This window comes from Stegastes partitus, unplaced genomic scaffold, assembly GCF_000690725.1.
Source record: "Stegastes partitus isolate 25-593 unplaced genomic scaffold, Stegastes_partitus-1.0.2 Scaffold1529, whole genome shotgun sequence".
NCBI lineage: Eukaryota > Metazoa > Chordata > Actinopteri > Pomacentridae > Stegastes > Stegastes partitus.
The window spans coordinates 13,614-30,840 of record NW_007579260.1 but is presented as its reverse complement, the minus strand read 5'-3'; the positions used below and the strand labels follow the sequence as shown (position 1 = coordinate 30,840).

General features: G+C 45.0%; 1 protein-coding gene and 1 long non-coding RNA gene across 2 annotated transcripts in view; both read left to right on the top strand.

Annotated features, from left to right (window-relative positions):
- Window positions 1–14,632, top strand: part of eif5b (eukaryotic translation initiation factor 5B) — a 36,924-nt gene extending 22,292 nt beyond the window's left edge. Inside the window, exons 15-25 of the mRNA XM_008300363.1 lie at window positions 9,093–9,160; window positions 9,433–9,574; window positions 9,645–9,776; window positions 10,128–10,472; window positions 11,006–11,137; window positions 11,222–11,353; window positions 11,914–11,990; window positions 12,145–12,309; window positions 12,599–12,737; window positions 13,300–13,461; window positions 13,947–14,632. Of these exons, the coding sequence (XP_008298585.1) occupies window positions 9,093–9,160; window positions 9,433–9,574; window positions 9,645–9,776; window positions 10,128–10,472; window positions 11,006–11,137; window positions 11,222–11,353; window positions 11,914–11,990; window positions 12,145–12,309; window positions 12,599–12,737; window positions 13,300–13,461; window positions 13,947–14,054 (1,602 nt within the window). The 3' untranslated portion in view covers window positions 14,055–14,632. The remainder of the gene's footprint in view (window positions 1–9,092; window positions 9,161–9,432; window positions 9,575–9,644; window positions 9,777–10,127; window positions 10,473–11,005; window positions 11,138–11,221; window positions 11,354–11,913; window positions 11,991–12,144; window positions 12,310–12,598; window positions 12,738–13,299; window positions 13,462–13,946) is intronic.
- Window positions 124–1,451, top strand: LOC103371126 (uncharacterized). Its single transcript, XR_520928.1, has 2 exons — window positions 124–280; window positions 766–1,451. It is a non-coding gene; the product is annotated as an uncharacterized LOC103371126 (long non-coding RNA).
- Window positions 14,633–17,227: the final 2,595 nt, after the last annotated feature.

Sequence of the window (17,227 nt, the reverse complement as noted above, 5' to 3'; positions counted from 1 at the left end):
CTACAGACCTGCAGGGCGGCGCCTCCTGCTGGTTGCTGTCCAGGTCCAGAGCCGACGTCCGTTCTGTTTTGTGAACTGTGCCGACTGACTCCATTTGGTCTCGTCTTGTGCGTTCCAGTTCGTGGACATCGGCGTGGTCACCAGCATCGAGGTGAATCACAAGTCGGTCGAGTCGGCCAAGAAGGGCCAAGAGATCTGCGTGAAGATCGAGCCGATCCCGGGAGAGTCGCCCAAGATGTACGGCCGACACTTCGAGGCCACCGACATCATCGTCAGCAAGGTGACCGTGCAAAAGAGGGCGGAGCTTCAACCCCTCTGAAACCTGTTTACTCTCCCTGTGGGGTCATCATCTCGTTGTCTTGTTGTTGTTGTTGTTTGTCTCTTTTTCTGTGTGTTCACTGTGTTGATTAGACTGACCTTTATCACCACAAACAGGGAACCTCTGTAGTATTTTATGGGGCCTCAGTCTGGTCCTTGTGTGTCTCATCTTTTGTCTCCGTCTAGTTTTGTGCTGCAGAAAACAACAGACGTGTTCAAACTCTGGTCTGAACCTGAATGAGTCCAGATGAGTTGTTTGACGGGTTTTTCGTGACGTCGACTTTAATCCGTTTGGTTTTTGCTGTTCAGAGTGATTTTAAATGCTGATGCTCATTTTCCTCCGTTTTGGAGCCAAACAGCTGATCGATGAGTCCAGCAGTGACAGGACTCATCGGCTCTGATTGGTGTTATTCAGTCGACGCTAACGAGGTGTGCGTTTGGTTTCAGATCACGCGAGCCTCCATCGACGCTCTGAAGAACTGGTTCAGGGACGAGATGCAGAAGTCGGACTGGCAGCTGATCATGGAGCTGAAGAAGACCTTCGAGATCATCTGAGGGAACTCACACAAACATGCAAAAACACACTCACACACTTCCTCCATCGGCTGATGAGGCGGCGGCGGCGGCGGCGGAGGGACAAAAAATAAAGAAAAAAAACTGAGAAAAGACGTGAAAGTGTTTTTCTGTGAGAAACGAACACTTTTTCACTGTGCTCAGCAGTGACGGTCGCATTTCACACTCAGTATTCCAACGTGCCTGTTCTTCAGCATCAACGTTGTTTCGATTATTTTTTCTTCTTCTTGTTCTTCGCTCTGATTTGTGGCTGCTGCTTCCTGTCCCAGGCTCCGCCCACTTCCTCCCCAGACTGAAGCGAGGCCGACTCGCTGGCCAGCAGGTGCATTGTGGGATTGTGCCGAGCAGCGCCGCGCCTCCAGGATTTTCTCTTTCACAGCGAAGGCGGCGTCAACTTTGCGGACTTTGACGATTTGACTTTCACGTTGCTTTGCGGTTCGGCGGCCATGTTGGAAGGTGGGCGGCGTGCGGGGGAGGGAGGGGAGGTGAATGATGGAGAAGATTTTAAACTGTTTTTGCTGCAAGTGCTGATGTAATAAATTCCCATGATTCTGATGAAATGAGCAGATTGAGAGTTTTCAGTGAAGAGTTGGATTATGTACGGAAGCCCCCAGCTGCCAAAATGTTAAACTAAACTGAAAATACCAAAGACGTGTTTCAACTGTCAAAATGATCAGAGAAGGCATCGCATTCTAGTTACAAATCTTTGGAATTAACTTTGACGTGAAAGTGTCACAGATTGGCCACGCCCACAATCCAGCCATTTTGATTTTGATTTAAGGCATGTTTTTCACTTCCTGTTCTCTGTATCGTTCACCAAATTTGGTTGATACGTTCGTTTTTTAGGATCTTAATGACTTGAGTCAGTTTGGTGATATAACATGTCCATCTTTTTTTTTTTTAACCATTTTAAGTCATAAATTATGTAGTTTTATGGCAGTCCATTGCTGCCAAAATACAAACATGACAATGTTTTAAAATTGTTTTTTAAGAAACTTAAAAAAAAGCTTCATCTTAAAATGACCCGTTACACTGAGTATGAATATCATGTAAAATGCTTGAAATTAGCTTCAACACTAAATTTTCAGAGATTGGCCACGCCCATATTTCTGCCATTTTGGATTTATTTTAAAATACATTTTTACCTAATATGTGTGTCTTTTTTTATCCACCAAATTGGGCTCATAGTGTATTTGGAGGACCTCGGAAATTACCGTAAAGTCACTCATAGCATGTTTTTGATTTTTTAGATTTAAAGTGATAATCAAGTATGTAGTGTTACGGAAGTCCATCGCGGCCAAAATTTAAAAATATAACTCGATTTAAGAAACAAAATGTAAAATTGTAAACAATTGCTTTTACTCTGAAATTACCAGTAAACGTGCGCATAATGTTTCTAATTTAAATAATTGGACATAAGTTTAACATGAAATGGCGACGCCCACATTTTTCGCCATTTAAATTTGTTTTAAAACGTCGTCTCACGTCCTCCGTCACAGAATTGTGTTCAAACGCTGTGTTTTAGGAAATGACTGCAAAGCAAAACATTTAAACTCCATTTACAACTTTTGTCGTACGTGATGTGATCGCTGCGTAAATAGAATCTCACGTTTTACATTTTGCGAGTGTTAAAACTGATCTGGTGTCAGGTTCTAGCAGAACCCAGATGTGTTCTTCCTCCTAAATGTCATGTGTCTATCTGCTGTACTGATGAAGTTCTGAGGCTCAGAAATGATGGAAAAGGTCCATTAAGGTGATCAATGTGGACCCTCCTCTGTGGACTTCAAGGACCTGGAGCTCAGCTGGTTGATTCACTGAATCAGGTTAAAGCTTATTAAAAACAGAACTTTTGCTTTTAGAACTGAACTAGAACAGACCTTCAAACTTACTGAAGTTTGTTTTGCTGCAGATAACTATAAGAACAGTGTGGGGCTGGTCGGGGTTCGGAGATTGATATCCCGACACCAACACAGCCAACGAATCATCGGCTATTCTGGCTCAGCCCTAGAAAAGTGCAGCTTTGCTTCCTTTGCTGTTTCAGTTCTATTAAAACTAACTTGAAACTGAGAGAACGAACGTTGGAGCGACACAAATCAGACAAAAATGGAAAATGTTGGACACGTTGATTCAAGGTTTTAGTTTCGTTTGAGTTTGTGTCGTTCATCGTCCCGCTGTGGTGGTTTGTTCTCGTCTTTGTAATTTTTTCTCAATTTTAGCTTTTTTTTTTGTTCATGTCTCTTTGAATCTCGTTTTGGTAATTTTTTCGTTTTTGTCTGTTTTATTTTTTCTCATTTTGTGTCAATTTGTCTTGTTTTTGTCATTTTTTTGTCGTTTTTCTCATGTTGTGTAAGTTTATTCTTGTTTCTGTCGTTTTGTGTCTCGTATTTCTTCATTTTGTCAACAGCCGAGTCTTCCTCCTGTGATTTAGTGTCGTTTTTTTCAATGTCTTGTGTCTTGTTCGAGTCGTTTCGTGTCTCTTTGAGTCTATGACAGATCTCGGAAAAAAGCACAAACAAAAGTTGAGGTTCTTTGGTTATTTATTTTACAAAAGCTACATCAACATGTCCAACATGTTTCCATAGATGCTCTTCAGACGAAAAGTTTCTGGAAGCTACATGGTGTCATTTAAAGAAATACTTTTTTTTTTCTTTTTTTTTTCAAACCTGCCAGTGAATTTTGGGGTTCGGACAGTTAATCCATCTATTTGCTTTATTTTTTTAATGCTTTCGGGGGTTCCTCAACGCTCCCTGATGGTGCATTCAGGAACCCTCCAACACCTGAGACGTTAGTTTACAGATGAACACAGATTGTAACTTATCAAACGGAATAATGGAAAGAAAACCAGTACAAACCAGTTCCTATAAGTCAACATATGGTGAGAATGGCTGCTGCCGTCTTACGTTATATTTACAATATCAGTAGCGACAGGTAGAACCGAAGTCCTGCTTGTAAACCATTACGTCTCATTTCAGTCAAACATGAACAACCGATTTTAGTCAACAGAACCCGCCAGAATGTTCTGTGTCAGCTATTCAACTGCAGGAAACTGAATTTTAGCCAAGATTAGAGAACAATCTCTGGTTTCTGCAGCCTCAGGACGTCATAAAAGCAACTTTCTCTTGAAGTTTTTCAGGATTTATCCGCCTGGCTGAGGTTTCAAATACAGTCTTGAAATCTGTGCAATTGTTCCTTAAAAGTGCTTTAAAAACGAAATGTTATGTTATCGTTTAAAAACCTAAACAAAATGGACTCCATCACAGAATCGGCACAATGGAATAAATAATTAATCTCGTCGTCAAACAGCAGCCGGGATGAAGAGTCCGTGGAGGTCCATGTGGACGCTGGCAGGGATGGAGGCTCGAGCGATTTCCTCAAAGGTTTTGGCATTGAGGACGAGCATAAACGGAGAAACGTTAGGATCTGGAGAGATGACTGATGATAGGATGACTCCTGGAGGAAGGGAAAAACAAACCGTTAGAACCAGAGGAGGAGTCAGATGCTTTCCTTCGGGAGGTTTTGGAGGCGACGGACTCACCGTCGTCTTCCTCTACGGCGCCCGGAGATGCAACGAACACCGGCTCTGAAGGGAAACAGTTGTCCTTCTTCCACTCAGTGTGTGTCCTGGTGACGATGTCAAACTTGGCAATCTGTTGGATGGGAGAATGGTAAGTTATGAACAGTTGTCGGTTTGTCTGATCCTGACTAAAATATCCCCAACAACTCCTGGATGATTATCGAGTCGTTTTGTTGAGATGTTCGTGTTGGTTGCACGGTCTCTAACGATGTCTCATTGTCTTTGAAACTCCAAATTTTGTTCTTGGTGAAAACCTTCTTGGCAAATGCTTGACTTCGTGCTGCACCAGTCCAAGAATTTCACCGAGTTCAAGAAGTTCAGAAAGGAAACCTTCACAAATACTCCTATTCCATTCGTCCTACCAGCAGTATCTCGATGGCGCGGCTTGAATACTCTAGTTTTTTTCAGCGTTAACACTTCGGGCCAAGAGGTAAGAGCTTTGAGGTCCGACAGCTGATCCAACAACAAACTTTATGACTTCAGCAACTTTAAGATACACTGTTGGAAGTGGAATTAGTGTGAATGCTAGCACCACACTTGCCCTCTAATCGATCCTTGGTAAAGGATTTAAAGTGTTTACAGGACGAAAGAGTCGAAAGAGTCCTGTATTTTGATTTCATATCATCGGGGCTCCTGCTGCTTTCTTTAGATGTGGTAACCATTTCTGAGCCTTTTCACTTCTACTGAATTGAAATGTGGTTCCTTGTTTACCATGGGAGGTGTAGAAAGTAATGGCAAAACTTGATAGGACGGCAATCTGCTAGAGGTTGTCTAGAGTCTTGGATTGACTTTGGCCTGATCAATGTACACACCCCTGAAGGTCCTATATGGATTTTTGCAACTATTGGTGCCAACCAATGGCAGAATCACCTGGCAGTCAGTGGTACTGATCTTCAGCAGGGCTTAACGCTTCCAGCTAACCAACTATGTAACCACTTGCTGGCCCCACACCTCCTACCTGGACTAAGACTACCAAATTACACTTTAGTCCATCCAGTGTTGAAACATTTTGAGAAACTTCACCTTGTTGGGATGTGGAGACCACTCCACCCTGGAGCCGTAGAAGTATCTGTACTTCCTTGCGTTGAAGTTATAGTTGATCCCTGGCAGCTCCAGACCTGAGGAGAAACCATACCTGTTAGATCGGGTGGATTAGACAGAATGTAGTATAAGACATCGTGGATAACAAACCTTCAAACAGGATGTCTGGCTGGCAGTGGATCGATCCGTTCTCCTGCATCACTGCCTGGGCCGAAGTGTCCTTCAGAGTCACCAGGTTGGTTCCTCTTGGAGACTCCTAGAGAACGGACACATAAGAGTCATCCCCTGATGAAGTGCAAAATAAATGACGTGAGTTAATTTTTCAGTCGAATCGTACCTTGTGGACGTTGAGTGGTAGTACAAATCTCTGGCAGGTCGGCTTTGAAAAGCTCTTGTTGGTCTCGATGAAGCTGTCAGTTTCTTGTTTCATGTTGTGGAGGTAGAACATGTCGTACAGATTGCTGTCCTTGTAGCTGATCAGGTCGAACACAACGTGGCCGTCGTCCTCGTAGGCGTTAATGTGGTGGAAAACCACCATGGCGTCACCATAGAAACGGGTGGAGATAGCCTTTCCCGTCTTTCTGTTGATGACGTGAAACAAGGTCTGGGGAGGTGAAAGCAGTTCGGTTGAATTTTTTGGCCTCATGACATTGGTACTATGGGCAAGCTGTGTCAGGAATAAGTTTAAAAAAAATGTCAGATGGCCTGTGGTGAACATAGTGGAACATTTAGGAACCAAAGAACCAAATATTTCTGAAGCAGATCTTCTCCTGTACATATTCCTTTGTCTGCTCAAGGGACTGTGGTAGATCTGTTCTACATGCATGGCACCTTGAGAAGATGTTTATGTGGGGATCAGGGTAGATCACGACAACCAAAACCAAAGTTAAAATATAAAGGACCAAGAATAGGACACAGAGGAACCATGCAATTAGTTCTTGTCCCTGTTGATGTTAAAAATTGCCTTGATTAGGGTTAGGGTTACAAAGTCACTCGGTTGCATGAACTACTGCTACTGCTGGAAGTGATAGTAGATCTGAAAGACCGAGGCCTTACGATGTCGTCCTTGTCGAACTTCAGGCAGCTCCCCCAGTTAACGCCTCTGAAATAGGCAGTGGCCAGCTTGACGATGTCCAGTTTGAAGGGCTGTTCCACGAACACGATGTGGTTCTCCGTCATGCCAAAGCTGTGGAAGTAGGCCGGGAACAGCGTGGAGCGAAAAGGAATTGAACAGATCTGCTGCGCTTTCCTCAGCGCTGGCTTTTTGTGTTCTTTATCTGAAACAGAAGACTCGGTATTATTATAATTCTCTGTCGTTCAGTTAGCTGGTCGTACCTCCTCTTTAGCAGTAGATGTCACAGAGTTCAAATGTGGTTACTCGAGAAACATCTGAACAATGTTAAAATGAGGAACAAAACAAAATGCAGGAAACTTTCTGTCAATTTTTGTTTTTTGTGCCACTGATATTATTTTGCAGTTTTAGTTTTAGACTTAGGTTCTCTTTAACTTTACTCCACGTTTTTTCTCTTGTAGATGGCTGCATTTTTGTTTGTTTCATCTTCTTTGAGGTTTTTTAAGTGTTTGGCAAATTTCCGTTGAGTTCCTCTGAAACATGCCTTAACATGAACCTCAAATCTTTGAGGACAAAGCAGATTACTGCTGTACCTGAAGCATCTGCTGGGACTTTGAAGATAACGTATTTCGGCCGACCGAAGCCCATGATAGCGGTGCCCATGTTGTAGGTGTTGCCCTCTTTGTCGTAGTGGGGGTGAGCTGTCGCTAAGTTCAGTGCGATGTGGTTCCTGTAGTTCATCTGGAATGTCGCAGAAATGTTTTGTAGGAAGACTTGAAGAATTTTGAGGAACTTTAAAGGAGCAGGTAAAACCGAACCCACCTTGCTGACAGTTTCCAGGGTTTCGGGGTCAATCTGATTTATGTAGTTGACCTCGGAGGAGGCGTAGTAGTCCTGACCGTAACGAATGATGTTGATCAAGTTGTTGTCGGTGAAGTCGGGGATGACATTGGACAGGTGGGTGAATGCCCTGGTGAGAAAGGAAGAAAGGTTTTTGAGCATACACCCTAAATTATTCTCAGTGCATCCTGGAAAGAACAGATCTCAAGGTGTCCTGGATCAACATAAGTAGATCTTTATGGCTCCTGGATGGACCAGAACATACATCATTGCCTCCTGAGTGGACTGAAACTGATGTAATGTGTTATAGATGGACCGAAACAGATCTTTTCCTGTCCTGTATGAGACTAAAGCATATTTCCGTGTATCCCTTTGCATCTTGAATCGACTAAAGTTGAACTCAAGGTGTTCGAGATGGACTAAAAGAGACTCGAGTCTTGGACAGACTGTTTCAGGTGAAGCTGTTTTCAAGTCGTGGACTGAGATGAAAGCAATAAAAATATCTTGAATAGACAGAACCAGATCTCTGTGTGGCTTGGTCAGACTAAAATAGATCCGAAGGTGCTTTGGACGGACTTGACAGATCTCTAAGAGTTTTGTCCTCGTACACATTCCTTTGTTTTTTTAAAGGGACTGTGGTAAATCTGTGCTTATTCTATATGTACTCCACCTTGAGAAGATGTTTTTGCAGGGATCGGGGTAGATCATGGTTCCAAACTCGGAGACGACGATCCGGTCGGCCTTGACATTCTTCTTGTAGGTGTCGCTCTTCAGAAACTTACTTCTGTAAGTCACCTCACCTGAAACAACAACGTCACAACTGTTAGCAACGCCAGATACCAAATCTCACAACAGTAGCCGTTTGTTCTCTACCCTAGCATTTTTGATAATTAATATAGATTTTGTTACGTGCTCTAATATTTATCTTGACAGCTGCTGACCATTGCTGAAGGTGAAACTGTGGATAAGCGACAAGCCGTCAAACCAGTGGTTGTACTGGGAGTCGCCCACTGAGAAAAGGCCGGGTCCATTCCTCAGCAAAGTGCCCTGCAACCAGGAAGGGATGGATCCTGCAGGTCCAAGGTAACACAAGGTCATTCTGAGGGAAGACAGATTCATTTGTACAGCACATTTCATTCATTCATTCATTCATTCATTCATTCATTCATTCATTCATTCCATCCTGATTGTGGTAGAGGCCTTATTTACATTGTAGCCCAGTAAGAAGATGAGATGATGTACAGGGTGGGAAAAAAAAAAACAAACAAACAGTAAAAGCCCCATAAATTAATAAAATGCAGCATCTATCACACTTCACAGACAGGAAGAACCACCCAGCCTCAGCTGCAAGGCCATTACTGTGAGCTGTATGTTGTCACCAGTAATAAATCTTAATGAACGATAAACATCGTCCAAAGGCTTAAGAATTACCGCTGATGAGTGCAGGCATAAAATGTCAACTTGACCCAGAACTGATTAGAAGAACTAAACAAAAAAACGTTGCTTCATCAAGTATTTCCCTACAGTGACGAGGGAAACATTTGTTCTTGTACAAGAAACATTTTTTTCTGGAGGAATTTTAGTCATCGTAGCCTACTGCCAAAAAGTCNTGTTGCTGTTGCTCGTTGCTGCTCTATTGCTGTTGCTGTTGCCTAACCTGAGCTGTCTGTGCAGTTCGACAGAGAAACCCTGAGGATCCCCGGCATGCTGATCATCGACACACCTGGACACGAGTCCTTCAGGTACCCACATAGAATTACCCTCAATAGAGTCCAGATAATTATTAATAACGATTAGACTGAACCACAAACTCCAGAATGATGGACACTACAGGTTCCAGATGTTCCCTAAACGCCTCGTGTGACTCATAGACGACATCTAGTCTTTGACACTGATGAAGCTCAGAGGCTCTGACGTTTGGGCCTTCAGCTGTAAAATGCTTGAAGGCAAAACGTGGTTTCGTTAAATGAAGTCGGTGCAGATGAAGAACCTGACGGAGGCTTTGTGTCTGCAGCAACCTGAGGAACAGAGGAAGCTCTCTGTGCGACATCGCCATCCTGGTGGTGGACATCATGCACGGCCTGGAGCCGCAAACACTCGAGTCCATCAACCTGCTGAAGGAGAAGAAATGTCCGTTCATCGTCGCCCTCAACAAGGTCAGCAGACTTCTTCTTCCTCCTCCTGCTCCTCCTCCTTCTATTTCTGACATCCTGTCGTCCTCTGCAGATCGATCGTCTGTACGACTGGAAGAAGAGTCCCGACACCGACGTCGTGGCGACGCTGAAGAAGCAGAAGAAGAACACAAAGGACGAGTTCGATGAGCGAGCCAAGGCCGTCATCGTGGAGTTCGCTCAGCAGGTATCCGCCATGACATCATCAGCTGTCAGCCAATCGCAGCGCAGCCACGGCAGCCGTGAATGAAACGACAGTTTTGTGTCTTTCTGGTCTTTCTGTCTCTGATTCTGGTCATAAGCTGTAGAACATTAGTACAACATGAATAGAACATGAGTAGAACATTTGCTTGTTTCTTTTGTGACACTCAAACTGCTCCTCCAGGTTTTCATTTGTTTTCCACAGTGTCTCTTCACCATCTTAAAGCGTTATTTTAGATTTACTGTTTTACATCAGTGGTCCCAGTGTCGAGCCTTGAGGAACACCAAACCTTCTGCACCTTTAGAAGCACTGAGCACCTGTGTTGTTCCCCCTCAGGGTCTTAACGCCGCCTTGTTCTACGAGAACAAAGACCCCCGGACCTTTGTGTCATTGGTTCCTACCTCAGCCCACAGTGGCGACGGGATGGGAAACCTCATTGCCCTGCTGGTCGAGCTCACCCAGACGATGTTAGCTCGCCGGCTAGCGCACTGCGACGAGCTACGAGCTCAGGTGATGGAGGTGAAGGCCCTGCCCGGGATGGGAACCACGATAGACGTGATCCTGATCAACGGCCGCCTGCGGGAGGGCGAAACCATCATCGTCCCGGGCGTGGAGGGACCAATTGTGACGCAGATCAGAGGATTGCTGCTGCCGCCGCCGCTCAAGGAGCTCCGAGTCAAGGTACACCTTTCAAAATAAAATGCCTCCTGGTTTCAACAACCAAGAAGCAACTTAGTGTCTGATTCGAGCCCAGAAAGGGTTTTTAACATTGTCTTGTTTGTCTTTTGGGGCATTTTAATAGAGTTTGAACCAAAAACTGTTGAACCCTCAAACTTCTCCATCAGTTGTGTTTATATAATGTGGCTAATGTAGTTGTAGCAGCTTAAGGTAACTCCGTCACAACAAAAGCTTCAGAACAGGGATGGAAGGCACCACAAAGAAATAAAAAATCTGTCGTTTGCAAATTTTAGCTCTTTCTGGTTGTTCCTCCAGCGTCTAATTGAAACAACAGTTTATGTGTAGGGAAGGTAAAACGGATGCGACGTTCTGCATCTTGAGCTGCTTGGTGTCGGTGTGGACACGCTGCTTTTTCTTCATATGGACGTTGTTGCTCACAACTTGAGGATCATCCTGAATCCTGAGTTTTGTCATGAACACGTGCAGCGATGAGGCCCGTACTGGTTTACTTACTGGTCCGTCTGGTGGTTTTGTAGAGCCAGTACGAGAAGCACAAGGAGGTGTCGACGTCTCAGGGTGTGAAGATTCTGGGCAAAGACCTGGAGAAGACGCTGGCGGGGCTCCCCCTGCTGGTGGCCCACAGGGACGACGAGGTCCCCGTCCTCAGGGTAAGCGACCAGTTAGACCAGTCTGAAAGGTGGAGTCAGGTGTTGTGCTGTGGTACTGGTGCTGACGGACCTGCTGGGTTTCAGGACGAACTGGTGCGAGAGCTCAAGCAGACGCTGAGCTCCATCAAGCTGGAGGAGAAGGGAGTCTACGTCCAGGCGTCAACGCTGGGGTCACTGGAGGCGCTGCTGGAGTTCCTGAGGACGTCCAAAGTACCTGTAAGTACCTGTCTGTCTGCTCACCTGTCTGCTGGTTTACATGTTTACCTGTTTACTCACCTGTCTGTTTACCTGTTCACCTGGTCACTCACCTGTGTGGTTACCTGTTTACTCACCTGTCTGTTTACCTGTTCACCTGGTCACTCACCTGTGTGGTTACCTGTTTACTCACCTGTCTGGTTGCCTGTTTACTCACCTGTCTGGTTGCCTGTTTACTCACCTGTCTGGTTACCTGGTCACTCACCTGTCTGTTTACCTGTTCACTCACCTGTCTGTTTACCTGTTTACTCACCTGTCTGGTTACCTGTTTACTCGCCTGTGTGGTTACCTGGTTACTCACCTGTCTGTTTACCTGTTTACCTGGTCACTCACCTGTCTGTTTACCTGTTTACTCACCTGTCTGGTTACCTGTTTACTCACCTGTGTGGTTACCTGGTTACTCACCTGTCTGGTTACCTGTTTACCTGGTCACTCACCTGTCTGTTTACCTGTTCACTCACCTGTCTGTTTACCTGTTTACCTGTTTACTCACCTGTCTGGTTACCTGTGTGTCTCTGCAGTACGCTGGTATCAACATCGGTCCGGTTCACAAGAAGGACGTGATGAAGGCGTCGACCATGTTGGAACACGACCCGCAGTACGTCACCCAGACACAGTCGCGTAGGAACTAGAACTAGGAAGAAGTTAACGAGTTACTTTCACAATAAAACTCCAGACAGGGTGAGATCTGCTGAAGTCACAGCAGAGCGGTTTTCTGGCTGCGTGAGACTGACAGGTGTTTTTGGCGGCAGGTACGCCGTGATCCTGGCGTTCGACGTGAAGGTGGAGCGGGAGAGTCAGGAGATGGCCGACAGTCTGGGAGTTCGCATCTTCTCGGCTGAGATCATCTACCACCTGTTCGACGCCTTCACCAAGTACAGGGAGGACTACAAGAAGGCCAAGCAGGACGAGTTCAAGTAGGAACCTTCATCTGCCTGAAAGACCACAAACAAGCTGTAAAACTTCATGTTCCACCCTGGTGTTGGTCTTCACATATCTAGCAGTTTTATCTCCAACATACAGAGATGTGATGTAGGTTGATGAAGGTTTCAGTCATTTCATAGCAGAACTAGAGCATGAAGATCTTCTCTGGTCGGATCCTGTTGGAGAACTGCCAACAAACTTTATTTCTCCTCGTGTTTCTGTCTGCGCAGCGTGAACCGGTATGGGAAGTTGTGTATTTACGGTTTCTGTCCATGTTGTCAGGCACATCGCGGTGTTCCCGGCGAAGCTGCGAGTCCTTCCTCAGTTCATCTTCAACTCCAGAGATCCCATCGTCATGGGCGTCACCGTGGAGGCCGGCGTCATCAAGCAGGGCACGCCGCTCTGCGTCCCCAGCAAAGGGGTGAGCCAATCAGAGTCCAGCAGCAGAGAACACCTGCACAGCAACGAGCAGGAGGCGCCGCCCTGCAGCTACAGACCTGTAACTACAGACCGGCAGCTACAGACCTGCAGCTACAGACCTACAGCTACAGACCTGTAACTGCAGACCTGCAGCAGCTACAGACGTGCAGCTACAGACCTGTAACTACAGACCTGCAGCTACAGACCTGCAGCTACAGACCTACAGCTACAGACCTACAGCTACAGACCTATAACTACAGACCTACAGCTACAGACCTGCAGCTACAGACCTGTAACTGCAGACCTGCAGCAGCTACAGACCTGTAACTGCAGACCTGCAGCAGCTACAGACGTGCAGCTACAGACCTGTAACTACAGACCTGTAACTACAGACCTACAGCTACAGACCTGCAGCAGCTACAGACCTGTAGCGACAGACCCGTAACTACAGACCTGCAGGGCGGCGCCTCCTGCTGGTTGCTGTCCAGGTCCAGAGCCGACGTCCGTTCTGTTTTGTGAACTGTGCCGACTGACTCCATTTGGTCTCGTCTTGTGCGTTCCAGTTCGTGGACATCGGCGTGGTCACCAGCATCGAGGTGAATCACAAGTCGGTCGAGTCGGCCAAGAAGGGCCAAGAGATCTGCGTGAAGATCGAGCCGATCCCGGGAGAGTCGCCCAAGATGTACGGCCGACACTTTGAGGCCACCGACATCATCGTCAGCAAGGTGACCGCGCAAAAGAGGGCGGAGCTTCAACCCCTCTGAAACCTGTTTACTCTCCCTGTGGGGTCATCATCTCGTTGTCTTGTTGTTGTTGTTGTTTGTCTCTTTTTCTGTGTGTTCACTGTGTTGATTAGACTGACCTTTATCACCACAAACAGGGAACCTCTGTAGTATTTTATGGGGCCTCAGTCTGGTCCTTGTGTGTCTCATCTTTTGTCTCCGTCTAGTTTTGTGCTGCAGAAAACAACAGACGTGTTCAAACTCTGGTCTGAACCTGAATGAGTCCAGATGAGTTGTTTGACGGGTTTTTCGTGACGTCGACTTTAATCCGTTTGGTTTTTGCTGTTCAGAGTGATTTTAAATGCTGATGCTCATTTTCCTCCGTTTTGGAGCCAAACAGCTGATCGATGAGTCCAGCAGTGACAGGACTCATCGGCTCTGATTGGTGTTATTCAGTCGACGCTAACGAGGTGTGCGTTTGGTTTCAGATCACGCGAGCCTCCATCGACGCTCTGAAGAACTGGTTCAGGGACGAGATGCAGAAGTCGGACTGGCAGCTGATCATGGAGCTGAAGAAGACCTTCGAGATCATCTGAGGGAACTCACACAAACATGCAAAAACACACTCACACACTTCCTCCATCGGCTGATGAGGCGGCGGCGGCGGCGGCGGAGGGACAAAAAATAAAGAAAAAAAACTGAGAAAAGACGTGAAAGTGTTTTTCTGTGAGAAACGAACACTTTTTCACTGTGCTCAGCAGTGACGGTCGCATTTCACACTCAGTATTCCAACGTGCCTGTTCTTCAGCATCAACGTTGTTTCGATTATTTTTTCTTCTTCTTGTTCTTCGCTCTGATTTGTGGCTGCTGCTTCCTGTCCCAGGCTCCGCCCACTTCCTCCCCAGACTGAAGCGAGGCCGACTCGCTGGCCAGCAGGTGCATTGTGGGATTGTGCCGAGCAGCGCCGCGCCTCCAGGATTTTCTCTTTCACAGCGAAGGCGGCGTCAACTTTGCGGACTTTGACGATTTGACTTTCACGTTGCTTTGCGGTTCGGCGGCCATGTTGGAAGGTGGGCGGCGTGCGGGGGAGGGAGGGGAGGTGAATGATGGAGAAGATTTTAAACTGTTTTTGCTGCAAGTGCTGATGTAATAAATTCCCATGATTCTGATGAAATGAGCAGATTGAGAGTTTTCAGTGAAGAGTTGGATTATGTACGGAAGCCCCCAGCTGCCAAAATGTTAAACTAAACTGAAAATACCAAAGACGTGTTTCAACTGTCAAAATGATCAGAGAAGGCATCGCATTCTAGTTACAAATCTTTGGAATTAACTTTGACGTGAAAGTGTCACAGATTGGCCACGCCCACAATCCAGCCATTTTGATTTTGATTTAAGGCATGTTTTTCACTTCCTGTTCTCTGTATCGTTCACCAAATTTGGTTGATACGTTCGTTTTTTAGGATCTTAATGACTTGAGTCAGTTTGGTGATATAACATGTCCATCTTTTTTTTTTTTNCCGTGCTTCATCATGATGATGGTCGTTCAAAGTTGTGTCCTCCTCAGAACAGGGTCAGTCTGAGCCATCTCAGACGGGAGTGTTATTTGGGACCCAAAATTAATTTCTTCAAAAATATTTTGACTTTGAATTTGAAATTTTCATGTTTTTGGACCTGGTAAGGTCTAATACCTGTGAAGCCATTTTAAGGTTCAGTATCTCTGGAAATGTAACTCCTCATATAATATAATCCTAAACTTCAGTGAGGACACAGAGGAGGGAAGAAACCAGAACATATTCACACTGAAGAAGCTGCAGTTGCAGAACGATTATATTTAAACTAATCGATGAGCCTCCACCCGTCCATCTACCCCGACCTCCTCCCGAGGTTCAGATGCAGAACAGCTGGTGTGTGTTGGTTAAACTAGTTTCTAAGCATCAGAAAATGATGAAAAATGTCCCAAAAGTTTCCAATTACTGTCAAGAAACCAGAAAATATTCACATTTATGAAGCTGCAGTCCCAGAATTTAGGCGTTTTAATTGATGTTTCTGTGACAGTAACGGTGAAACCATCAGGACCAATCAGCTCGCTGAGGTTTTACCGTCTCTGACTCACCTTTCACTTGAGCTTTCACCGGCTCTGGAGTCTCACTCCCATTTCTAGCGATGATCGACTGCATGTTCTCGCCCTGACGTTGGTATATTTCCCACAGTGCACTGCTCCCGCTGGTTCCGTCCACCGACTGAGCTCCGCCGCCGCCCGGCCGGCCGGCTTTATCTGTCCGCAGGTTGCATAAGAGCTGCTGTGGACTTCACTCAGCCTTTCACAATAAAACGCAGCATTCACGTCTTTGAGCGTTAAACTCTCACAGTCCAGCAAACTGGGACCAAACACACACGATTCATACAACTGAGTAGAAACGAAGAACTGCAGGTTCATGTTCCTACATAAAGTCCTGCAGCTCTGAGGAACCAGAACCGCATGAAGCAGGAGACAGAACTGAGAGACGTCTTCTGTCAGCAGGACTCAGTCAGAACCATGGAAGCATGCTGACTGCAGGCTTTAGTCTCGTCTTTGTCACCGTTTGTCGTCCGTCCGTTTTGTCCTTTTCGTCTCTTGGTTTTTCATATCGTGTCTCACTTTTGTCATTTTGTGGTAATTAAAAAAAAATAAATTAAAAAAGTTATTTTATGTGCAATTTTCACTTATTTGAAATAAAATAATTTAATTTAATTTAATAAGTTTCTCGTCTTAATGTGTTGAAATTCTGCTTTTGTGTCTCTTGTGAGACTTTTTTTTTCTTATAGATTTAAAAACAAACTTTTAAAACCAGAATTTTCAGTTCAGAGGATCAACACGACGTTTTAAATCTATACTTAGTCTTTTCTATTCTTGTTCATTTATACCTCAAACAACTGGTTTATTGTGTGTTTGTGTCTTTGAATGAACATAAATCTGCAGCAGCTGATAAGAAGCTGAACTTCATTATCTCTTATCTAAATGCAAGCTGCTGTGAAACTGTTCAACGGGCCTGTAAGTCGTGAACGTTACGCCCACAGTGTTCTGAAACCGTGAAAAATGACCCATCCTGATGCCTTTAAATGCACTTGTTATCCAACTGCAGGATAAAAAATTCGATATTCTGTTTATTCACGTAAAAGCAGCAAACGTTTGACTTTTAAATGTAGAAAACCTCATTTCATTCATTGCAGCTGTATTTTAAGGAGCCACAGTGAATAAAATCTCACATTTTCACACCTTAAAACCTCAAATCTGCAGGAAAAGTGATTTTTTTTTCTTCTTTCTGGGCGATATAAATGTGAAGGTGTCAGCGATTGTGTAATTGGTTAAATCAGTTTACTGCTTCGTTATCAGAGTGTTTCCACGTCATGGTTCAGCTCAGACTCACTCACTGTCCTGTTTCACAGCTTTATGGTTCATTTTCTGCACCGACTTTAATCCACACGGTTCAGAGTTCAGGCCTCCAGTCAGCACTTTGGATTTTATGGCCAAAAAATACGAATGAAAATTTCCACTTTTTGCCATTTTGCATTATATTTTATATTAATGATAAAAATGTTTCTCTGTTATTTCTCATCAGGACAGTAAATCAATCATCTGTGATTCTGGGTGAGATGAAACATGAAACAGTCTCTGAACCACATGTAGGTCACAATAAAACAAAAATAAACATACAGAATACTTTATTATGAAACACTGGGTCACAAAAACAGGAAGTTTCATAACTGGTTGAGCAGCTTTTAAAAGGTT